Source organism: Suillus subalutaceus (genome assembly GCF_016647625.1).
Source record: "Suillus subalutaceus strain FC151 chromosome Unknown DFJ58scaffold_3, whole genome shotgun sequence".
NCBI lineage: Eukaryota > Fungi > Basidiomycota > Agaricomycetes > Boletales > Suillaceae > Suillus > Suillus subalutaceus.
This window is the reverse complement of record NW_024540252.1, coordinates 620,487-642,809: the sequence shown is the minus strand read 5'-3', so window position 1 is coordinate 642,809 and position 22,323 is coordinate 620,487. Positions and strand designations below refer to the sequence as shown.

At 48.5% G+C, this 22,323-nt stretch overlaps 6 protein-coding genes across 6 annotated transcripts; 3 read left to right on the top strand and 3 right to left on the bottom strand.

The window, feature by feature from the left end:
- The first annotated feature begins 19 nt into the window (after positions 1-19).
- DFJ58DRAFT_756944 (uncharacterized protein) lies at positions 20-1,054 on the top strand. Its single transcript, XM_041388160.1, has 4 exons — positions 20-177; positions 236-684; positions 744-938; positions 1,006-1,054. Exons 1-2 carry the CDS (start codon positions 80-82, stop codon positions 648-650), a joined length of 513 nt encoding a protein of 170 aa, XP_041250639.1. The 5' UTR covers positions 20-79; the 3' UTR covers positions 651-684; positions 744-938; positions 1,006-1,054.
- Positions 1,055-1,628: 574 nt separating this feature from the next.
- Positions 1,629-5,399, top strand: DFJ58DRAFT_756929 (uncharacterized protein). Its single transcript, XM_041388159.1, has 16 exons — positions 1,629-1,695; positions 1,766-1,917; positions 1,975-1,982; positions 2,045-2,181; positions 2,236-2,992; positions 3,045-3,171; positions 3,225-3,276; positions 3,332-3,465; positions 3,514-3,618; positions 3,666-3,737; positions 3,792-3,924; positions 3,980-4,260; positions 4,317-4,523; positions 4,576-4,642; positions 4,693-4,760; positions 4,817-5,399. The coding sequence occupies exons 2-16, from the start codon at positions 1,800-1,802 to the stop codon at positions 5,224-5,226; spliced, it is 2,676 nt and encodes an 891-aa protein (XP_041250638.1). The 5' UTR covers positions 1,629-1,695; positions 1,766-1,799; the 3' UTR covers positions 5,227-5,399.
- Positions 5,400-6,134: 735 nt separating this feature from the next.
- On the top strand, positions 6,135-8,251 carry DFJ58DRAFT_873105 (DUF1212-domain-containing protein). Its single transcript, XM_041394360.1, has 6 exons — positions 6,135-6,640; positions 6,689-6,813; positions 6,867-6,952; positions 7,003-7,195; positions 7,247-7,569; positions 7,622-8,251. The coding sequence occupies exons 1-6, from the start codon at positions 6,159-6,161 to the stop codon at positions 7,811-7,813; spliced, it is 1,401 nt and encodes a 466-aa protein (XP_041250637.1). The 5' UTR covers positions 6,135-6,158; the 3' UTR covers positions 7,814-8,251.
- On the bottom strand, positions 7,794-12,495 carry DFJ58DRAFT_756925 (SNF2 family N-terminal domain-containing protein). Its single transcript, XM_041388158.1, has 9 exons — positions 11,529-12,495; positions 11,128-11,470; positions 11,009-11,071; positions 10,850-10,983; positions 9,949-10,784; positions 8,694-9,893; positions 8,368-8,565; positions 8,276-8,312; positions 7,794-8,227 (listed from the first exon to the last, which is right to left on the bottom strand). The coding sequence occupies exons 1-9, from the start codon at positions 12,438-12,440 to the stop codon at positions 8,039-8,041; spliced, it is 3,912 nt and encodes a 1,303-aa protein (XP_041250636.1). The 5' UTR covers positions 12,441-12,495; the 3' UTR covers positions 7,794-8,038.
- Positions 12,496-12,629: 134 nt separating this feature from the next.
- Positions 12,630-14,393, bottom strand: DFJ58DRAFT_756921 (uncharacterized protein). The gene is made up of 4 exons (XM_041388157.1): positions 13,975-14,393; positions 13,808-13,924; positions 13,185-13,758; positions 12,630-13,121 (listed from the first exon to the last, which is right to left on the bottom strand). The coding sequence occupies exons 1-4, from the start codon at positions 14,302-14,304 to the stop codon at positions 13,003-13,005; spliced, it is 1,140 nt and encodes a 379-aa protein (XP_041250635.1). The 5' UTR covers positions 14,305-14,393; the 3' UTR covers positions 12,630-13,002.
- Positions 14,394-15,355: 962 nt separating this feature from the next.
- DFJ58DRAFT_756914 (uncharacterized protein) lies at positions 15,356-22,261 on the bottom strand. Its single transcript, XM_041388156.1, has 20 exons — positions 21,851-22,261; positions 21,736-21,787; positions 20,831-21,680; positions 19,519-20,780; positions 19,246-19,469; positions 19,121-19,195; positions 18,722-19,067; positions 18,599-18,672; positions 18,356-18,550; positions 18,247-18,310; positions 18,086-18,194; positions 17,869-18,034; positions 17,755-17,820; positions 17,535-17,702; positions 17,339-17,417; positions 17,127-17,288; positions 16,794-17,071; positions 16,346-16,741; positions 15,780-16,294; positions 15,356-15,727 (listed from the first exon to the last, which is right to left on the bottom strand). The coding sequence occupies exons 1-20, from the start codon at positions 22,169-22,171 to the stop codon at positions 15,571-15,573; spliced, it is 5,559 nt and encodes a 1,852-aa protein (XP_041250634.1). The 5' UTR covers positions 22,172-22,261; the 3' UTR covers positions 15,356-15,570.
- Between the last annotated feature and the right edge of the window lie 62 nt (positions 22,262-22,323).

The window sequence follows — 22,323 nt, the reverse complement described above, 5'->3', positions numbered from 1 at the left end:
TATGAAATCTCAAAGCACAAGGTCTCCGAGTCATCGTACTTCTCCCTATCAAGTCGAAAATACTCCCAAGAGGAAATGTATGACAAATGAGCAGCTTAACATACTTGACCCCTATTATGCCAAAAACAATCGCCCTACGAATGATGATATCGAATCACTGGCCAAGGCGATTGATACGTGAGTTTGGATTCCTTCACATAGTGCGCTTACCCAAGCTGACCAAATGGATGTATAGTCCAGCCCAGAAAGTTAAGAACTGGTTCAATAATCGGCGCGCCAAAGAGGCTAGACTACAACGGAATTCATCGGATATGTTATCGCAATGCTTCTGGAACATGAGCATTGATGATACCGATGACTTGACCGATTCGGACGACAACGATGACGAGCACGAGTCGGCTGATGCCCAAGGTGCCCTAAACCAAGGGGATCTGGACCAAGAAGCTCTTTATCAAGAAGCCCGCGCCTGTGTAGCGACGATGGCAGAAATGTCACCCGAGGAAGTCGATATGCTGTTCATCGAGCAAGAAACCCACGCCGCCCGCGCCTGTGTCTTGGCCATGGCCAAGATGACACCAGAGGAAGTCAATGCGGCGTTTATTCTCAACAACCTCAAGCGACGAATCATTGTTCATCCTCCTCAAAAATGACAACGTGACGTGTTTTCAAGCGTTTGACTGGCTCCTACACGGCTACTCGATCAGCGCTATATAGCCGCTATATGATGATTATTACTTACTTACCTTGTTATTGATACCCGACATGAATATGATGTACTTATATTGGCCCCAGTAGGCATCATGCACTGCAGTGAGGCAGCCCACCATCTTCTAGCACGTAAAAGATCGCACTCCATCATAGGGTCAGCGATACAAATTATCATTTGAGAGATTCTAGCGGTCCTCCGATTATCCGCTCCTGGTTTGTGGAAGTCTTGACATCGGAAATGAACCAACGATTACTGACTCCGAATTTTGGAGCCCCATGGTAAAACCTCGGACTCACCGACTGCTGGCAGAACTTGAAAAGGTCCTCTGAAATTGAGTAAAGTTCTCACAAGTTGCCAGAAAACTATCCACGGTAAGAGCCACAGAAATGAGTATGATTGCAGCAGGACACACTGGTACTACGGACAACATTTAACTGGTCACTGTAGTAGGAGCTGATAGAAGCTTAGTACTACCGCGTTCCAGGGGTATCAAATTCGGGAGGAGCACAACTAGGGTCACTCCAATCAACGAAGTCGACCAGGGCGCAGCCTTGACTGCATAGATACGTGAGGGGGGGTTTCCAACGATATCAGAAGCGGCCAATTATAGCCTACTGTCCACAGTTGGACGTGTTCGTTTGAAAACTAAACTGATTGACCTGAAGAGGTGATATTTCAATGATATGATGGATGCAGGGCGCACGGTCAGTGAGTCAATTGCCATTGGAACGATGATAGTAAAGGGGAGTTAAAAAGGGTGGCATGGGGATGATAGCAGATATGGCTGCCATGGTCGTGGGGACTCGTAGGGACTCGTGGGGAGTAACCTCTTCGAACAGTTTGTCCGTTTACAAAATTGATTTTGTATTGAAATTATCTTTTATATTTAGATTTTGCTATTTATTTTTATTTGCTGTCAGCGTCGATATCGTACTAGTAGATGAAGTTGAACAACGTCGCATGTGGCAAGGCAGTCTTCGCTGAACGTACGTGTTCGGTTCGGAATCGCTTTCTACCTGAACTCTTTTTCTATCTAATATCCTGGCATTAAATCAGTCTGTACAATACTCCAGCAGTGCACGCATCAATCATGGATCCTCCTTCAAGTGCTAACTCTGTACTTCACAAGAAACATGATGACGATTTCGACAAGGCTAATGACAAACGGGATGTTAAGCCAGTCGTGAAGACTCTTAATCGTGTCCCTCGTATGTTCAATTAAGTTCTTCATGTATGAGATCTCCCTACTGACTGGCCCGATACAGGCGCCTGTGTGAGCACGCTCCGGCTTTCCAAGTTCCCGATGCATACTCACTTATGCCATTAATTGAACAGAATGCTTGTCGGAAACAGAAGATGCGCTGCGAGGGTGCTGACAATCCACCATGTAGACGTTGTCGTCATGCAGGACTCGATTGTCTCTTCGAAAAGCCTACCAGAGAAGCAACTCTCACGGGCGAGGCAGGACTTGAGTCAGTCAACTTGGCTCTATGTCATGTCACGATCTTTTACTTACAATATTACAGGCGTATACGAAGTCTAGAAGCTCATGTTGCTGAGATACGTTTCACTCAATCTTCGATACAGAATACTCTTCTCGAGATCGTTGGTCACCTTCGAGGCGCTACGCCGTATAATAACCGCTCTCCCTCGACATTCTCACAGGCGCCCTACAACACACAGTCGCCAACAATGCAATCTATGGGATCTCCTCCAATGTCTTCTGGCCCGAACGGGTCCCATGCGGGCGATCCAGGTATCCACAGCGTACAGGTTGGCCCTACCACGCCCACAGCCTATCACCCTAACCTCAACCATGGATCTCTTCCACCTATGATAAACGCCCCACCGCGTCATTCGAGAAGCTCTGTATCCCAAGGTGCATTGGTATCTGTTGGGCAATCTCCTGGTCATGGAGAGTACCACCCACCACAGCTTCCGCCCTCACATACCAATTCGACTTCACCGACCCAATCATATGGTTATTCCCCTTCTGGGCAAGTTTTACCCCCATTTTCCACGTTACAAGCGATCGGTCGTACAGCCTCACAAGTATCTATACCTGGCCGTCATGATTCACATCAACAAAGGCAAATGCAGCGTGGCCACAATGTGCATTCACCTTCGGGATCTAAACGTACCGCCCCGTCCTCGTCCAATCCCACTAGCGCGGACTCCACAGACGTTGATGATGATAATGGAGAACTACCAGCCTCTGGCCTGGTAGCACCATGGGAAGTTCTAAGAGGTCTAGCTGACGTGGCTATTGAGCGAGCTGCCAAGGTCAGTGATTTTGCCGTTTCACACCCACTGCGCGTGAACCCCTATCATATAGGAAAATGGCGAAGGAAGCAGTGAACCACAGAGCAGAACCAGAACGCCGTCCCCCGAGCGAAAATCTAGGCCAATGAAGAGGAGAAAGATCCGTCATCGGTCCTCCCGTGGTTTGACTTTCCCGGATGGTAGCGTTTTCTTATCCACTTGCACAACTGATTCTCAATGTTTAAATGGGCAGTTGTCACGACGAACATTATCTCGGAACAAGAAGCCCGTGAACTGTTCAGAATGTGGTTTTATTTTTAGCCTCTTTTCTTCATGCTACGTACCAATGCCGTTACACAGATTTTATGCGGGATGTTCCACCTTTCTCCCAGTATTCGATTGCCAAGTCGACACTTTCGATGGGCTCCATGAGCGGTCACCGTTCGCTGTCGACGCCATCTGCACAGTTGCTGCCCGCGTGAGGGACGGCGGAGGTGACTTGCTGACTTATTTTGTTATCAGCTTATCTCATTATCCATCAGGAAATGCAAGCGAGACTTACACCCGATGTTTGGAAGCAGTGCAAAATATTTCGTGTGCCACGCTGTTTGCTCCGGTCAGCCGCGTAGAAGCCGTGCAAGCGATGAGTGAGTGTGCTTTCCGTGACATCCAAATTGAATTAATCATTTGAAAGTTCTTGTTTCCGGGTGGTCGGATAACGGTTGGCTCAGTGGCGGTCACGCCGTTCGCATGGCCATGGAACTGTGTAAGTAGAATATTCACTGCAAAAACGAATGTCTGAGTGTTTTATTCTTTTTAGCACTTCACAAAGCTTGGCCGAAACTTCTGAGGCGAATGCAAAGCAAAACTAAAACTACCATTGACGGTTCGGAAGATCGCGACCTCGTTGTTGCATCCCGAACTTGGTTTTGCCTGTATCTCTTCGAGCATCAGTGCGTTTACGGTCGGCCTTAAGCACATTTTCCGATCACTGATTGCATATCAAAGATTATCCTATGGCACAGGACGTCCAGCCATCTTAAAGGATGATGAAAGTATATGGCAATGCCGTTTGCTCCTACAGCACCCTTTAGCAATTGAGGATGATATGCGCTTGGTTTCGACTGTTGAGCTTATGGCTATCCGCGAAAGAGTCCACAACAAGCTGTCACCTTTTGAACGACCTGTCGATGAAGTGACTTTTGCAGTCATTCAACAGGCTGACTCTGAATTCCGAAATTGGTATAAAACTTGGGATCAGGCTTTTTCGCAAAAGTATGAAGATGCAGGTGCGATTCAACCGTCAGGAACCACTCCCCGTATGCCCTGCTGACTCTTCGTCAAGCGTTTTATCGACAAAGTTTGCAGATCCAACAACTTCATGCAGAGCTGTTCCACAATGCAACTGCCTTACGTGGTATTAATGGTCCAGAGGATGTTGAGAAGATGCCAGCCGCCCAAAGGGAATTGGCAATACGTTCAATACACACTGCTCGCCAGGGCCTTGAAATCACAGTTAACTCGCCATCGTATAGCGAAGGCATGAAATATGGTTGGCTCCCGTTATTTTATTTTTTGAGAATCCCTAAACTCGCATGAAATAGCTGTTCACTATACACATGCGACTGCAACATTTGCAGCATCACTCTTACTGCGGTTGGCACGTCTTTTGTAAGTTACGCGCGTTGTAGGCGGTGAATAACGTACTCACGCCGTCTCAGCCCGACTGATTGCGATATGCAAGAAATACGATCGCAGGTCGAACGTCTCGCTGGCTTAATGTCTCAAAGTGAGTTCTGTTGCACTTTACTGTAGAAACACACTCGTCAACTACTTCCTTGGCAGTTCCTGGCAAGCGTTATGCCATCACGCTTCAGCTGATGCTGAAAAGAGCAAAGAGGCGTAAGGCAGCATCAAGCTCCCGCTCCCCCAAGATACCTAGGGAGCCCCCTCGAAACATGTCTATGGTGATTGACATGCAGCAGAATTTGCACATGAGCCCCGAGAATTTTGCTCAAAAGTATGATGTCGCATATCCGAGTCCTGAAGTCATGCAGCAGATGCAGATGGGCATGATGCCGCAGCAGACCGCCGAAGTCGACAACATTTGGCGTGGCTTTGAAATGACGTCGAACGAACAACTTCCAGTGTGGATTTCTGATCAGAGCCTGGGTGGTAACACATTTTCCCAGCAAGGCATGGATGCATTCTTGCTGCCTGCTGACTACCTACCTCCTGCCCCTCAGATCTGGTAGTAGTTCTTATCCACCGACATGCTGTTTTTATGGTTGTCATGATTATTTATAGGTTCTTGTCTATATGTTGTACGATTGTAAGTTCCTATCTGTTCTCGCGTGGTTATATATTTCTAGTATTCTTGTATAGCTCTTTCATCGCTATTCAATCGATCGGTGTGCTTTTGGATGACTATCCCCGGCTCAGGCTGGGCTGAATCGAAAGTAAGATGTACAGCATGGAAATTCGATCGGTGTGCAATCACGACCATCAGACTGGATCAGAATGTTTGAAGGGTATAAAAGCAAAAGTCCCTGATCTATGGTCTTCACAACCTTTTTTTGTGCATATAATGTACTCCCCTGTCATCCCAGAAGCGCGCAGGCGACCTGTATGTCATGAACGACTCCCGCATCTTGCTGGCATTGGCCTTGCGAGAGATTCGCCTTCATCCTCGCAGCAGTCGACTGCTAGCTCAACTTGGCGACCCACTGATGAGGCGATATCAGTTTCCTCATCTCAGCACACCAAGGCTAGGGAGGAAGTTGCTGCTGCCGAAATCAGCCGTACCTTCAGCGCACTGGAAAACGGAAGGACGCCACCCAAACGAAGACGCTCCGTCATGGACAGGCTAGTCCCTTTCACTCGACGCCCGCAAGAAGCGCTTGATGAAGAGATTTTCAGTGAGATGAAGACCTCTAATCCGGCGAGCTGGAAAACGAAGGGGTCCTCGATCAGCGGGGATGCCAACGCTGAAGTCAAGCAACCCAAGCTGCCTTTGGGAGGGGGAGGTCCAAACAGCTTTTATCAGGGGGCCAAGCTTCGTGCCAGCGTGATCAAGAGCAAGCGGCCTTCCGCTATAACAAAACACGTTCAAGGTGAGCCTCGGAAGAGTATTATGCCTGCCATCCAATGACGACCTTGTATAGACATTGACAAGCGTCGTGCTTTCATGCTCAAGCTCGCCAAGTGCTTGCTCGCTTTTGGTGCTCCATCCCATCGTATCGAGTCGCAGTTAGCCACTGCTTCCCAGATCCTTGACGCGAAAGCCTCGTTCGTCCATATACCGAATATCATCATCGTCACGTTTGGTGATGAAGACATGGCATCCGTGGAGACTCATTTCGTGAAAGCGAATGGACGAATTGCGCTTACCGCGTTGCAAGGAGTCCACATCGTGTATCGCAAGGTTCTTCATGACAAGATGACCGTGGAAGAAGGCACCAAGCGATTGACCTCCATACTCTCCGCTCCCCCGATATATTCGCTGTTGGTACGCTGCCTGTTAGCCTTCGTATGCGGCTCTACTATATGTGTCCTTGCGTTCGGGGGATCGGTCATTGATATGTGGATTAGCGGAGTGTGTGCCTTCGTCTTGCAATATCTAGGCCTTAACACCGCCACAAAGAGCGCGACGTACGCGAACGTCTACGAGTAAGCGATCGTTCCCTCTGTATTCACTCTATTTAGCAGATTGATTAGGATATCGATTGCCATCATCGTGTCTTTCGTGGCTCGAGCACTCGGCACCATACCAGGCAGGTTGTTCTGCTACAACGCCATAGCATCTGCCGGGGTGGTATTGATTCTCCCAGGATTTACTATCCGTAAGTGGCTGACTCGTGCTATCTACCACTCACTGCGACGATCCAGATATCAGTCATCAGCGCACTAGAGCTCACTTCCAGGAATATTCTATGTGGATCCGTAAGAATGGTCTATGCGATCATCTATACTTTGTTCCTGGTACGTCCTATTAGCAATTATTGTTTGTCACTTCTCAAATCCACAACCAGGGGTTCGGTCTGACGATAGGCTCCGATCTTTATCTTGTACTCAACAAACACGCCCGGCATAATTTAGATAAGGCCGAAGCAGAGAGATATACGATGTATCACGGGACTTTCCACGCCCAGAACGGCACGTCTCCCATTCCAGGAGGTGCCATCTTCGGTTTTGCCCAAACCAATGACCCTCATATAGTTAATGGTATTGGATTTGATCGTTTATGATTCAACTTATATTGACCCGAACTGAAAGGGTGCTACAGGGAGCCCAATTGGCCATGGTGGAGAAAGGAACTTCCCTGGTGGACGCTCTTCTTCCTCGTACCAGCGTACTCTCTTTGCTCGTCTTTGTCTAACTTGCAGAGGTTGCGCAGCTGGCAGCTTCTGGTTATGGTCGTGTTTGCGTGCAGTGCTTTCGTCGCGAATCGACTCTCAAATAAATATTTTCCTGGCAAAAGTGACATCATTTCGGCTTCTGGGGCATTGGTCATTGGGGTCTTGGGCAACGTGTATTCGCGAGTCATGCGTGGAACCGCTTTTACGGCCATGGTCACTGGTGTCCTGTTCCTCGTCCCTGTAAGTCGTCCTGAAATGTGCTTTATTCGTCCATTCAACGGATATCAAACAGTCTGGTATCGGTCAGGGCGGTGGCCTGCTCTCGTCTGATGAGACATCGTCTACTCAGCAGTACTCGGCTGGACTTCAGCTTGCCATACGGATAATAGAAGTGGCGATTGGAATAACAGTTGGTCTATTTGTGAGTCAGATCTTCGTATATGCCCTGGGAAGAAGAAAGAACGCCGCGCACTTTGCTTTCTGATGATATCTTCCAATTACACGCCATCTATCTATGTACACACATCATGCTGTAAACACTGTACCAGTAATTTGAATCGATGACAGACTAAGATGGAGAAGTGAGATTCGTGAATCAAGGTGTTCTAAAGATTACATGAAGCTTGTTACGAGTAGAGAATTAGTACAGGTATTCCAAAGAGTGTTCCAAAAAAACGAAGAAACGATAAACCTGAAAGGTTTAGATAAGTTACGCTGCGAAAAGCTGATTCAGCTCTTCCATGCGTCGTTGTAGCATGTCGGCTTTGCTGAAGTTCTGACCCAGAGTCATGTTGGCCAACTCGGTCTTCTTGCGCTGCACTTCCAGAAGGCGATCCTCGATGGAATTCTCGATGATAAGCTTGACCGTTGTTACAGGGCGTGTCTGCCCTAAGCGATGCTACGACGAAATCAGTGGACCGCAGCAAAAGGCGTGAAAAGGACTCACAATCCTATCCACTGCTTGATTCTCAACTGCTGGATTCCTGCGAAAGGCTTGAGCAACACTTGAATCACGCGAATTATAAAGATAAACGTTACCAATATGGGTCCATCAAGTACACACGTTGGGCGGCAGTCAAGTTTAAGCCTACTCCTCCGGCCTTTAAACTGACTAGAAGGACTTCACACCCGGGATCATGTTTCAATGCTTCCATGGCGCGGGTACGGTCATCACGTTTCATCGTGCCATCGAGACGATCATAGCGAATGCCAGCCGTCTCCAACGCATCTTCGATCCTAAACTCGGATGAGACAACACCACTTTGCGAAATTGTAATCACATACTTATCTAGCATTGTTGTCCATTGGGAGCTAGAACATAGAGATAAACTGTGAGATCCGTCAGATGAGAATTAGACACATACAAAACAACAGTCTTGATTACGCCATCATCGAGTTTATTGCCTTCATTATCCACCATTTCCACCTCAATTGAATCGGGGTCGTAATTGACAGAATGTGGGTTTGCCCGGGAGAATTGCATAAGGTCCCCGAGTAAGGCCTTGACTTTGGTAGACGGATGGAAGTTCTCGAGTGCAACACCTTTGGTTCGCTTTTCTCGCTTGACTGGCTTTTTCTTGACACCAAAATCAACTGGCGAGCAATCAGGTCGAACTCGAACTGCATCTTGCGGTAAAAGACCAGTCTGGCAAGCCGAGCAGGAACGGCGGACATCGGTGGGAACATCTGGCCAACCTGGGCATACACACTGACGGTAGCATCCCAGGCAAAACAGATGCTGGCAGCGGGTGAGGACGAGTGACGGTGCTGATGGACTACTAGCTCGCGTAGGGGCACGGGAACCGGAACCTTTAGTCTTCCTGCCTCGCTTGGGTGCCGACGGACCATCCATATCCATGGCACCACCACCAACGTCCATCTGCCCCTGCTGATCAGAAGACATACACAGCTCTTCTCCGCATTCAACGCATTGAGTTGTAGCTGCTTCCCGTAGCAAGGCAACGATCGCAGCTGCACGAGTAGGATTGAGACCTTCCTTCCCAATGGCAGCGGCAATGTCTTCGTAACTGGTGAGGTCCATGTTCTGCATATCTCCTAGTGGTCCTTTACCCTCCACAAGCTCGAAGTGGTCGCAAATCTGTCGGAGACGCAAGATTTTCTGGAGTATGCCAACGTAGTTCTTCATGACTTCATTTTTGTTGGAAAGCTCGTTGAACTCGGCTTTGGACTCCGAGAAGAATTGGTCGTAGATGGTCTGCTCATGCGGATCAAATTTCAGATACCGGAGTTCATCGCGACGTGGAGGGAGATGGAGTATTCGACGGCCATCAGAAGCCTTCGACTCCTTTGTTCGCCTCAAGGTAATGCACTTCATGATCATCTGAAGACGTGCAACACCCAATGACTGCCCATACTTGACTGGAGTGCCAATGAACTCCGTCCAGATGTTCTTGTCATCAAAAGGCTCCAGGCGCAAGAACTTGATAAGAGCATACACATCATCAAGCTTGTTCTGAACGGGAGTGCCTGTGAGGCATAATCGGCGGTCTGCCATTAGATCGCAAGAGGCACGACTGCCAACAGTCTGGGTTTCCTTGATCGAACTGGATATAATGGTGTGTTAATCGTGATACATGGGGAAATTATGCAAGAACGTACTGAGCCTCATCAAGCACAACACGAAACCAGTGTATAGTCTGCAGAGCACTAGACGCCTCAGACGCACCAAAGCTCGAACAAGATTTTTTCCTCTTCATTCCTGCTCGTTTTGGTTTCGGCAATTTGAGTACTTGATTACCGCGTTCGTCAAGGTCGACCCCACCGTACCCGTCACTGCTACCATCATCGTCATCTTCGGCTTCTACATTCGCCATCTTCCGATTTTGCTTTGAGTATTCCGATGCTAATGTCGCATACGTAGTAATGACAGCGTCAAAGTCTGCAAGGAATGCTGCGTCTGGTCGTCGGGAATTTCCATGGTATACGTAGACACGAAGTGGTCGACCTTCCCGTTTTCGACGAGGTGGCTTCATTTCCACTTTGGTTTCGGCCTGAGAAGATGGAGGGGAATTATTCTGTAAGGAAGACAACGTGGCGGCGGAGCAGCTCATCCCACCGCCACCCACAACAGTGACTTCTCCTCGCCAATGTTCGCGAAATTGATCTTCCCAATTCGATACAGTGGAAAGAGGGCATATAATCAGCGTCGCTCGACTTTTCGCCTTAATACGACAAGCTCTAGCGTATTCAGCTTCGGCCTTATCCTGGGCTTTTGCTGCCTTTCCTTTGCCCTTGGTGGAAAATGATGGAGAATCAACCTCCGGTATTCCCCACACACTCCCCGCGAAATGAGCAGCAGTCAAAGGATCCTCCAGCATACTCCGTTCCGGAGGAGGCGCGGGCGGAGGCGGTAAAGGCGTAGCAGCAAATGCGTGTGCAGAATCGAGTGTTGCTGCAATAAGGGAAACGCAAGTGATCGTCTTGCCGAGACCCATCTAATCGGAAGACAAGGCACGCTTCGTCAGATAGGGCAGAGATAAAGGGCGGAGGGCAAACTGACATCATCTGCGAGAATAGCACCTTTGGCTTCTTGGGGTTCTTGAAAGACCTCTCTCTGGGTAACTATATGAAACCAAGATGATTGACCTGTATGGAGATCGTTCCGTGGCTGCCACAATGACGAGTAACGACCGTCTGCACAGCGTTTTCTCCCGTTCACGCTCGAGTAGAAAAGTGACCGCCTTCTTTTGATGGGGATACAACGTCGTTCCTATGTCATTACCTTTCGAAGCCAGTCAGATGAAGACAAGGACCACAAAAAATAAACACAACACTAACTAGGCTCTGTCTCTGCTAATTCGTCTCCACTTTTTAGACTCTTGAAAAGCTCGTCAATTTGGCTTCGTTGTACTTCTAATGTTTTGCCGGAAACCATGGGAGCATTCCAACGAGAGCTATTTCCTCCTGGACCAGCATATCCAGATCTGGAAGGAAGCATAGAACGATGGCCCCCAGGTGGTGGAGCATGCGGGTTACAATAGTGATAGTTCATGAGGCGTGAGATATCATATGGGCCAGAGGGGTGGTCAAGCATTAGACCGCATGATTGCAGATAATTGCCAACGACAGCGATATTGCCTTTCGGTGTATAAACCAGCATCTGGAGAGGTAGTATAGGAAGCTTGGCAGAGCGAATGAGCGAATGCGAGGTTCCTCAGAAAGAAAGGAACATCACTTACGTTTGGCGAACCACGCCGCACCTTTGCATCTAAGCGGATCAAGCCCTTACCTAGCATGGGGCCGAGATCTGTGGCGACTTTTTGTTCGACTACACCAAAAGCTTCCCCTTGAGAAAGTTCGCCCGACGATGTTTTACAACTAGGCGTCTTGATATGTATCGTCTCAGTTGCACCTGCCCTCTGAGGATTGTGTTCATACTGCAAGCGGACGTTTGCCCACTCGACATCAGTAATTGAATCCTGGCCTTGCAGATAGGACACGGGGTATAGCACAAGTGCGGTGACTGTGAGCTGTCCTATGCAAACTGGAGTCTTGGGATGAAGGTCATCAGGTAACACGGAAGAGATGGGCTGTTGGCGAGGCCGAGGACTAGGAGGTGGTGACGGAGAGTCGGTAAGATCAATGACCTGATGATTTGAAGGCGGAGCGGATGAAGATTGACGAGTTGGAACAAGAGGAGGCAATGTGCGCGCACCGCCTGTAATTGGCAGTTGAGCAGACGTATTCCGTGGTGCTTGCGATAGACCAGCAAAAACGGGACGATAGTTGGAAGATTGTGGGTGAAGCGGTGGCGGCGACGAATTAAAAGATGTCTGGTCAAGTGGTGAAAATACGCTGGGTTTCATTGGAGGAGAATGATATGCGAGGGGCAGTTGATTTGGAAGAGAGTATTTAGCGTAAGATTGCTGGGGTTCAGTTGAATGCACTGGATCATAGAACATACTCTGCCTGGGCGGAGGGGAATGATAATCGGTTGTTGGGCGCTTCAGGATGCCAGAATTGAAAACGCTCTCAGAAGAATTGGGTTCATCGTCTTCTAGGGTAAGGTCAATATGATTCGCCTGGTTGTATGAGTCAAGTGACAAATTCTGAATATTAGGCGATGATCCCGATGGTGCATGTGTCGCCATTGTGCATGACAATGAGGAAGAGAGCGTTCCGGACGTCACGGACGACGAGTAAAACAGCAAGCGCGAAAGAAGCTGTCCAGTTTAAAGATCATGTCGCAAGAACACGTGACCATCATTAATTCAGTTATCCTTTCTCACGCTCACCATGCCTCGGACTATGTATCAGTCAGCCGCCGGTATTTTCCGTGCTTCCGGACGCGAACAAGATAATAATTAGACTCCATCTCCCGTAGACTCATGGTCACGTTGGTCTCTACTATGTAATGCTCCTACAGATAACCCTCTGTACTGATTTAGCGTAGTCCGTCCACGGCAAAAAAAAATTATGGAGAAGAATTAATACCTGCTCGCCATTTCATTCCGTTCCTACGAACGCAGTCGGACATCAGACAAGTCATATATCTTATAATAGTGCTGTTCGGGCACACAGCCATATGCTCCGGTAAGAGTCCGTGGTTGGAACTTGCCCGAATAGCACTGCTATGAGAAACGCCTAGTACGCCCACATCTGATGGCGCTAACCTCCTGTAAGAAGAGGCAACTGAGGTCGAACGTCAACCAATCAAGGAGATTCACACTTACGAGGTGCCCATCCCATCTCATAGTAAGCCTGTCTTGCAGCTTGTTCTTTAGCTTGTTGTTTAGTGTCGCTGGATCCTTTACCCTTCTCGATCCCATCAACTGGTCCCACATTCGATTATTAAACGCTATTTCAATAGATAAAATGACGTTACATGTGCTCACCAATGCAAGTCACGTTCCATTTTCCGGCATGGGGAGGACCCACTAGTGATGATGGGTAACTGACGCTCACACCACGTTGATGAGCTGTTTGATTGAACAGTGGTAGAAATGCGAGGTGAGGTTGAGCAGGGGCCAGCGGATTCGGAGGTGAGATCCTTGGGGGAGACGGTAGTCTAGCCAGAGGTGGCCGCAAGTACGGATTATAAGGGGAGGGCTGTGGGAAATTGGTGCGTGGGTGTATAGGTGGTGGTGGCAACGGGTGCACCGAAGGTCGTGTTTGTGGGGGCGGCTGGTGCGGCGAAAAAAGTGATGGCAATTGGTAAACTGGTGGAGGAAGGAATGGTGGTAACGGTGGTGGAGGAGCAGAAGGCTCCTCAACTTTAATCCGTTTTGAGGTGGGAGCAGGCGATGATGGTTTTGAAGTCATCGAGGCGATATCAACATCCATATCTTGATTATCGTTCAGTATCGTAGTGGACAGCCGAAGGAGGCCGCCTATCCACTCGTGCACTGTCTGGAGCCCGTGCTCAAGGAACACGGCTCCCAGATAGGCATTGAATATTAGGCGCCCTTCCTAGACCTGGATGAGAATTGAACAATGTGCACGATGAATAAGTAAGTACCTCGGGAGTCTGGAGTGATTGTAGACACCTGGGGTCGCAACGAAGCTCCTCTCGCAGCCGGTACAGTTTTGACCAGATATCAATCGTTGCGTTAGTCAAGAGTTGCGTCCGTTGTACCTACTCAAAAGTAGAAGTAATCATGAACATTCAGAAAATATATGACTCACCTCAATTTGATGCACTGTAAGCTTGGGTTTTCGGAAGAAAAGTAGTTCCGTTGTCATCATCTCCAAAATATTGTGACCAAGGACCGTCAACCGCTCGTTGTCACGAAACTGAGCATTGCACGCAAGTCGGAGAGATCTGTGGGTGAATACTTCGAGAATAATATGCCCTGTAAGCTTCGGAAGGTCAGGTAGCTCCTCTGGCATTGCGTCGAGGGTCTGTGAACGATTTCGTTTGAGGGTATTATGTGACATTCCGAGGCCAGGTTCAGGCGTTGATTCCATGGAGAAAAGAGCAACACTGTGGCCACGAAGGCGAGGAGGCAGAGACATTAATAATTATAAGATGTGCAATGTTTATCCAAGGTGAATCCAAAAAGATCTTCGTGGCTCAAGATGGTGGTTGTGCTGCGTGTTCATTCAAAAGTTGTCACAGTGGGTCCATAACCTATATTTAGATAAAATTACGTACAAAGTTCCGGCTCTTTGAGGTGGCAGTCAGCCGTTAATTGGCAAACACACAAGTTGTTTTGTCCACTGCCAGCAGGAGTACTATTCTGCCGCCTCACTCCCGCCAACGGAAACTGAGCTACAAATGACGGAAAGCCCACTAGATCCCGGTGTTCTTGAACGGACATGGAGCATATTGAGTGTTTGCATCTTTCGAGCCGAGCAGTAATTAATCCATGGTCTTCATTCTGTATGAATGAACTGCAATTTAATTTTCTAGCCTAGGGACATATGTTACATTCTCGCAAGTACGTTTATCTGCATAGTTCTTCGATAAGCAATGGCTTGATAATATTTGTCTCCCCAGCATAGTGAGTGATCGTGTACTTGGTCATCCACATCCTGAGCTCGTTCTTGCAAAAGGTCTCGTCGCAAACCAATATATACACCACGTCTTCTCTCGTATGCCCTACTGCTTTGGAATGAGTTCGGTTCAATTGATTCATCGAGAACCCACCTGCCTTCCAGGAACATGATCATCACACTGCCGATTTCCATTGCCTGGATCACTATTTTACTCGAGCGACATTCATCCTTTCCAACTCCATGAAATTGCAAGCTTCTTTGAAATGCTTTATACTTATACGTGACTCCTCTATCGAATTTCAACCTTGCCTGACCCCTTATAGTGCTGCGAATGCGATGTACAGATTTTTTGCAATTGCGCCGCAGTTGGCCGACGAGTTTCTCATACCGAGTGGTACGTTCCTCCATGACAGCATGGCAGGAACAACCGTCTGGTCTCGGTGCATCGTATGCGGCCTCTTGTAGAAACGCATCACCTACCCAATGCATAAATGCATAAAGATATCCATCGTCACTCGCGTTATGCTAACGCATGCATTGAAGGAGGAGACAAATGGCTTCAAGGAGACGACAATAGGCCGTTATCAAATACTTTTGTAGAAACCATAACTGGGACTGCTTTCGGCTAAAATCCGTTTTCTTCAATACAGTAAAACATTTTCTTGTGTTCTCGCTACCACTACTAAGACCGCTGCACAACAGCAAACACAAAGTTTACGCTTATTTCGCTTATTTCAGTAGTTATAAGACAGCATGTAAAGTATGGGAAAAGATCTGCACTCCTCACTGGCCCAACATCGAAGGCCCACCGAACGCACTGTAACGAGCTGCTTCCTCAGCATCTTGCTTCCGCCGCTGGCGTCTAAGCTGTTTCTTAAGACTATGCACTGTGGCCTGTTGCGAAGGGTCCTGCTCTAACCGTAGGATTTGTGTTGTGATACTGTAGGTTGAACGTCAGAAAGTTACATGCACTACAAGGCGGGATACATCACCTGCGAGGGCCAAGTGCGATGACGGGGCAATCTTCCACATGGTGATATGGACCTCCACAAACTGGGCATTGCGCGGTTGATAATTTATGCTTCTTGGAAGACGATGACTCCGCCACAGGCACAGGTGATGGCCTTCGTTTCGATGGCAGAGCGGGTGGCTCAACGGTTCTACTCTTCCTCTCCCTGTCCTTATCCATGATGGAAAACTCCAGTCTTGCCTGTCGCCCAGCTTTCTTGGCCTCGCCTGCAGGTCTGGAAAGTTGAGAAGGTGACACTACGGAAGGCTTGGCGGACGAAGATTCGAGCGGGGTAACAGAAGAAGAGGTAGATGGCTTGGATGACGAGACTGTCCTCGGTTGCTGAACACCCAATGAATCACGAGCATGTTTCTTTTTTTGCTTGACATAAACCTGGTTGCTGTTGCCGTTTGCGACAAGTTTGAGCGGCTGACCATTAAGAAGATGGCCATGCCCCCTTTTAAAAAGCGTCTGCTCTATAGCATCGATAGCAGCTGCCTAAAGTAAGTGTTAGTATCTTCATGAGATTATGTGAAGCGACGTCCATACCCTGACTGCCCATGGCTCATCCGACCCATGACTCGTCAGTATTTCCCTGTACTCCACCAGATTGGAGGAGTCTTCGGTCATGTAGCAAATCCCCTTTCCATGGCGCGTGTTACAAAGACCACAAAGCAGGTTATCCTCATCTTCTTTTACCGAGGCCTGTTCTCGATACTTGGCTCTGGCCTTGGCTTTCATCTTCACCTTGTCAGAGGTCGTTAAGAGTTCGTCAACCACGTCCGCGTCCATTGAGCTAGTACCCGAATCGGTTGCTTGTGCGCCAGGCGTACCCGGATAAGCGTCGGAATCGCTGGATGCATCTGACTTCGAAGGTCGATGTTTCTTCTTTTTCCTGCTCATGTCGGGCGAGTCTTCCAGACCTTCGATGTGATCAAGCTTTTGCTGTGAAAACAATCAACCTTGCACATTAGTGGGTAGACGTCATCGGAATCACCTGAGGGAATATAGCAGCCGCCTTCCTGCGAACGCCTCTGCCTGTGACTTCGGTTACCTGCTCCGCACCTTTCGCGGCGGCTATTCGCTCAAGCGCTAGGGCCCAAGAATCGCCCTGTTCTGTATCCGGAACATCCTCCTGGATCTCTTCCATTGTGTCCTTGTCTGCCGCCCATACCTTGGCAAACGCAAAGGAGAGCCCAGTCTCCTTGGTAGCTGCCTGTTGATCACCCTCTACTTCAGTCTTCTCGATGAGTTTCTCAACGTCATTGTCGACGTCTTAAAAACGAATTTGAGCTCTTCATCCGTCTAATGACGGCAATGATGTACGCACAAGCTATGTCCTTCGAAGACTCATCACCTTCTTCAAACAAGGTTTTAGCTCCAAACGTAAGGATCGACTGAAGATCTTCGCCAGCGCCATCGTCGTCATCCATCTTCTGAACAATTAAATGGTCGAGAACAAGCTTCTTCTTCCCCATTAGCATAATCCGTTCTAGAATACTCTGTAAGTGCCAACACAAAAAGTCGCCTGGGGAGTCATGCCTTCAGCCGAATCTTTGACCATGAACTTGAACACCAAGCACGTCTTCGTCTGCCCATACCGGTGAGAGCGAGCTATGGCCTGAAATATGTCACTACCGAGGTTAAAAGCCTAATATGAATCATGCCATACTTGCAAGTCCTAGAATGCCAGATCTGAGTTAGGACAGCCAATAGGAATAGATCAAGTCACACACACCTGGTGAGGGTTGAAATCAGGATCGAAGATGATGACTGTATCTGCGGTATACAAGTTGATTCCGACGCCGCCCGCTCGAGTACTGAGCAAGTAGATGAAAACATCCGAGTTAGGTTTGTTAAATTCGTCCATGCCCTTTTGGCGATCGGCCTGTTTAGTGTTTCCGTCCTAGAAAGGGTCAAGAACGCCATTTACATTTAACAAGGGCGCGGATAATTACCAGGCGCAAGTACTTGTAGCCTTCACCTCTGACGAAATCCTCAATAATATCAAGCGCCATAACAAACTGTGGAACATAGGTCATCGGGATGAATTACTGGAGTGTTCCACCCACCTGACTAAACAATAGTATACGATGACCTCTGGCCTTCAGTTTGGGTAAAAGCATCTTCAAAAACCGCAATTTGGTGCTAGCACCTATCAGTCTCTCGTGAGCCTCTGCAGGGGTGAGGTTGCGAGGCTCTATGTCCTCAGAATTAAGATACGGATGTTGAAGGCATCTACATAGGGATGAGTACCAAGTGTCTACGGCTATGCAGTGGTGAACTGACTTGCGAAGTTGCATCAACATATTATTCAAATTGGCCTTGCTGACTAGGGGTTTTCCCGCTTTGGTAGTCGCAGCTTGGGTCAGACTTCGGAGAATGTCCAAATTTTGGCCTACAGGACAAAAGTTAGTATATAACAAAGTTAAGCCGCGATGAACACGTACTGAGGATAGATCTATAGATTTCCTTCTGCAGAGGCGCCATGGAAAGGGGAACGATAACCTCGTTCTGGAGAATATGAGAATACAGCCGAATTCGCTGGGACAAACACACCTTGGGGGGAAGTTGTAGAACTTCGCTCTTGATGCGCCGCAAGAAGTAAGGCTTGAGTCTAATATGCAGCTGCCGCACCAGCTCCTCATTCAATTCTTCATGCTCTTTTTCCAAGGCCTCAAGGTCACTCCATTCTTCGGGATCAAGGAAGTTCATGAGGTTGAAAAGCTCGCGGATGTTGTTGTTCAGAGGTGTCTGATGAAGTTAGCTGCTGATTGTCAGACAATCGCGGAGGTGGCTTACCCCAGTCATGATCACGCGATGAATCGTATGCAGCTCGTTAAGTTTTTTGAACAATAGACTATGATCGCTCTTCACTGAGCCGGGGTCAGCAATGTTGTTTGTGATTAATACTGAGTAACTTACAACGTTGTCCTTCGTCCACAACAAGGACTTCCCAACGCGGAATGCTCTTAAACACCGAGTTGAAACCCCTAGGGTTAATTAGCGTTTCATAAGTGGTCACCAACACATGGTACTTGGGTTCCGGACCACCCTTTCGGTCGGAGGGATGGAACAACTCGTATTCAATGATCACGTCCCGAGCCTTCGCTTCCCCGTAGAACGGTACTACTCGTAACTTTGGTGCCCAACGAGTAAATTCCCGAACCCAGTTCGTGATGGTGGAGTTGGGAACAACGACAAGAGCAGGAGCTCCTTGCCATTTATCGATGATAGTCCCGAGGAAAGTCACGATTTGGACTGTCTTACCCTGTGTAAAGTTAAACGTGAGTAAGTAGGAATGATGTTTACTGATGGGCGCACCAGGCCCATCTCATCGGCAAGGATACAAGGCTGTGAATTCCACCAATTGTCACAGAGCCAGTCAAAGCCATCCATCTGGAAGATCGTTAGCATGTTGGCCGGACAGAGAATGCTAAAGAGCAAACCTGGAATGGCATGAGTTGGAGTTGACTGTTCTGACCGAGCTTAGGTTGACGTTTCTGACGAAGGGCGTGTTGTGCGTATCCATCCTTCACTCTGCTCTCCAGCTTCTTGACGTCCTTGTCCGATTTTCGAACGAAAACGTTCTGCGAGTCTATAAAGCGTTGGAAAGCTTCCCCGAATGCTAAGTAACCAGGCTCGTCAGAACGAGGGGGAGAATCCCAGGTTGCTATTTTGCCAATTGAGTTACACAGCGACAATCGAGAAGAAATATTCACCTTCATTATAGCCCAGGTCATCCCATTTGATAAATGCCCATGCGACATACTTAATATCCTTGATGTTCAGCTCCGACTTGTCAACAGTACGCAAGAAATCGTCGACATTCTCCATACAGTCATCACTAGGTTGTTCACCTTTCAACTGCGCTTTCACCAGCTGATCCTGGAGCTCCAGAGGCAATTCCAATTCCCCATCGCTCTCCACGACCGAGCTCCTTTTACCTTTCTTTCTACGCCCCGACCGGTTGACTGTCCAGAAAAGTACGTCCAGCACACGATCCGTAGTTTTCCATGCAGGGGGAATATAACGCTCTGCATCTGGCAAAGGACTTAGAGACGATACCGACTTGGGCTTGGCCTCCACCTCGGGAGTCTGACTGACATTGACCTCGAATAACACCGGCTGAGCTGGTATCCCTTTCGCGGAAGAATCCACCTGCATGGCGTTTTCTTCAGCAGCAGGATTGTCCAACAACTCTACTTTGGGCCCAGTCGCAATGAAGTTTTTCAGCTTCGTATATGTTGTAGATGCCAACCACATGTGTGGAACCCATTGGGTGCGTCGATAACTTCGCTCGTTCCATTTGATGAGGTACTCCCGAGGTAGCATGCTCTTCGGATCTGGAAAATTCGTGGACGAGTATCGCGGTTCAATGGCGTTGGCAGGATATGGGCGCCATGCAAGAATCTTGTCTACGGTGTACTCATACGAGAAGCAATCCGCGCAACGCCATCCAGTCTCGAATTGATAGAAGGATGCGAGTTTGATGTCGTCAACAGAAGCCGGGTCATCAGGTTCAAAGGTATCTGGAATAGGAAGATGGCGATAATGGGCGAGACGCTTGCAGGTGAAGCATCGGTAGACAAGCTCTCTTGCAGGGCCCGATGGACTGTCAGCGGCATTCGAAGAAGTCTGCGTAGCGTCAACCATTTCGACATCCCGAGTAAGCCCTGCGAGTCTAGGTTCCGAAACGGCGGGTGGTGCAGCGGACTGTTTCGTGATGGATGAATCGGCTTCTAGAGCAATCTCCTTGCAGCCCATACAAATTCCGCCCTTCATGCAGTTGGCACATATGAACTCCGTGGTCTGCATAATACCGAGCTCCTTGCGATTTGGAAGCTCGGAGTCTGGAGGCTCGTGACCGTCTAGCTGTTGACTCTTCCATTCCTCTTTATCACGCGCATGCGCTGCACGGGTGATTTCATCTTTCTGGGTCTTTGCGAGACAACGCCAATGAACTGCAACCGGACACTTTAGGCTGCGTTTTGGACATAAGTATTCGAGAGAGTTAAGTCAGTTTGATCATACCATCGAACCCAACCACCAAAGGACTGAATGAGATCATCCTCGTTCTCCTCGGATCCATAGTCGTCGTCCTTGCGAATCTTTTTCCTACCTTTTTTTGGCTTTTCCAATTGCACGTGAGCAGGAGCTTTGTGACATTTCTCGCAGATGTCCCGATGAGAGCGCAGTAATTCGGTTTCCTCCTCCTCATAGGCATCAAACTCAAGATCCGCAACAGAACGAAAGATGCCATAGGCAGGTCGGGAAACAGGTCCCCGCTTCAGTCGCTTTTGAGTTTTTGCGACTGCTCTGGACTTTCCAGCCTTCTTGGAAGTTTCCATGTATGATTCGCCATCGCTTTCACTGTCACCAGCGTCCTCAACGTAATCCTCTGCGAGGTTAGTTCTTGCGCTCTTGCGCTCACGAGTGGACCTGCGAGCAGGAATGACATCTATGATGTCCTCCTGCTCGTATCCTGCCAATTCATCCTCCGATTCGGTCATATACCGGCGGACATGCCTGCTGCGTAACTTTTTGGGACTGAAAGGAAGCTTTGTTTGAGTTGTAGCACGTGATGTGCTTTTGCCCTTGGCAGCCGCTCGGATAGGCCTAGAATTGGCTTTGCGGGTGGGCATGCTCTGGTCCTGGCGGTATTCGTCTTCGCTCCGGTCGTCGTCCTCTTGCTGGTCAGATTCAGAAGGTTCCGTAAGATCAGACAGGGAGGCCAAGGACGAGGTATAGCCCCACGCTCTCGTGCTCCGGGCAACACCATTGACCATGTTTATGGTGACGATAGTCCTAATGCGAGAATCCTCGTGCACTGCGCTAGAGGATGGGTCAAATTCACCGAGCTCTCCGGCATCTTTCTTTTGATCTGCGATACAAGTTATGAGACATGCGCTATACATGCCACCAAAGTGGAAGCTAACCGTATTCCTCAACTAGCTCAGCATATTCGGCCTGGAAGTCACTAGCAGGAAGCTACATATATATATAAGTTACGCGTCAGATCTGCGAGGAAATTTGAGGCAAAGCGATGCGCACTTTATATGCTAGCCCATCCTTGAAACGCACAAAGTAGGACAGGTCTGTGCCATCGTGGTATTCGCCTACTACACTGTCAATGTCATCCCTGTCGAAAGTCACGCCTTCTTTGAATTCTTCAGGAACAGGTTTGTACTGTTTCCTCTGCGATTCAGACAAGACAGGAAGCTCTATGAAAAAGGACGCTTTGGGACGCGTCGTAGGAGTCATCGCAACTTTGGTGGACGCGACGCTACTATAAGTAGTAGGTGGTGGTCCGCCAGGGGAGCTAGATTTTGGTGGAGTAAAGAGTAAAAGGGGATCAGAGGTCGGAGAAGACATGCTGGGAATGTCTTCTCAAAAGACGCCGTTTCCACTTTGAACCTGAGTGCGTTTTAGACACGCTTTCTTAGAAATGAATGAGCGTTTACAGCAAGACGCGTATGATTTGTCAGCTCGCGTTTTCGTGTTCTCCCGTGGGAATTCAGACGATG

Excerpts from the sequence above, each read along its gene's own strand:
- DFJ58DRAFT_756921 (XM_041388157.1), bottom strand. The coding sequence starts at position 14,304 with ATGTCTCTGCCTCCTCGCCTTCGTGGCCACAGTGTTGCTCTTTTCTCC. Across the intron at positions 13,759-13,807 it reads AATCACTCCAGACTCCCGAG|GAAGGGCGCCTAATATTCAA; the intron begins GTACTTACTTAT and ends ATCCAGGTCTAG. Across the intron at positions 13,122-13,184 it reads ATGGAACGTGACTTGCATTG|TTGATGGGATCGAGAAGGGT; the intron begins GTGAGCACATGT and ends ATGTGGGACCAG.
- DFJ58DRAFT_756944 (XM_041388160.1), top strand. The coding sequence starts at position 80 with ATGACAAATGAGCAGCTTAACATACTTGACCCCTATTATGCCAAAAAC. Across the intron at positions 178-235 it reads CTGGCCAAGGCGATTGATAC|TCCAGCCCAGAAAGTTAAGA; the intron begins GTGAGTTTGGAT and ends ATGGATGTATAG.
- DFJ58DRAFT_756914 (XM_041388156.1), bottom strand. The coding sequence starts at position 22,171 with ATGTCTTCTCCGACCTCTGATCCCCTTTTACTCTTTACTCCACCAAAA. Across the intron at positions 18,551-18,598 it reads ATCGCGTGATCATGACTGGG|ACACCTCTGAACAACAACAT; the intron begins GTAAGCCACCTC and ends TAACTTCATCAG. Across the intron at positions 17,072-17,126 it reads GTCTTCGAAGGACATAGCTT|ACGTCGACAATGACGTTGAG; the intron begins GTGCGTACATCA and ends TTCGTTTTTAAG.
- DFJ58DRAFT_873105 (XM_041394360.1), top strand. The coding sequence starts at position 6,159 with ATGCTCAAGCTCGCCAAGTGCTTGCTCGCTTTTGGTGCTCCATCCCAT. Across the intron at positions 6,814-6,866 it reads TCTCCCAGGATTTACTATCC|TCATCAGCGCACTAGAGCTC; the intron begins GTAAGTGGCTGA and ends TCCAGATATCAG. Across the intron at positions 7,196-7,246 it reads TGACCCTCATATAGTTAATG|GGTGCTACAGGGAGCCCAAT; the intron begins GTATTGGATTTG and ends CCGAACTGAAAG.
- DFJ58DRAFT_756929 (XM_041388159.1), top strand. The coding sequence starts at position 1,800 with ATGGATCCTCCTTCAAGTGCTAACTCTGTACTTCACAAGAAACATGAT. Across the intron at positions 3,277-3,331 it reads GCCCGTGAACTGTTCAGAAT|ATTTTATGCGGGATGTTCCA; the intron begins GTGGTTTTATTT and ends GCCGTTACACAG. Across the intron at positions 4,761-4,816 it reads CGCTGGCTTAATGTCTCAAA|TTCCTGGCAAGCGTTATGCC; the intron begins GTGAGTTCTGTT and ends CTTCCTTGGCAG.
- DFJ58DRAFT_756925 (XM_041388158.1), bottom strand. The coding sequence starts at position 12,440 with ATGGCGACACATGCACCATCGGGATCATCGCCTAATATTCAGAATTTG. Across the intron at positions 9,894-9,948 it reads GTTGTGCTTGATGAGGCTCA|TTCGATCAAGGAAACCCAGA; the intron begins GTACGTTCTTGC and ends CATTATATCCAG. Across the intron at positions 8,313-8,367 it reads TACTTGATGGACCCATATTG|GAATCCAGCAGTTGAGAATC; the intron begins GTAACGTTTATC and ends AGCCTTTCGCAG.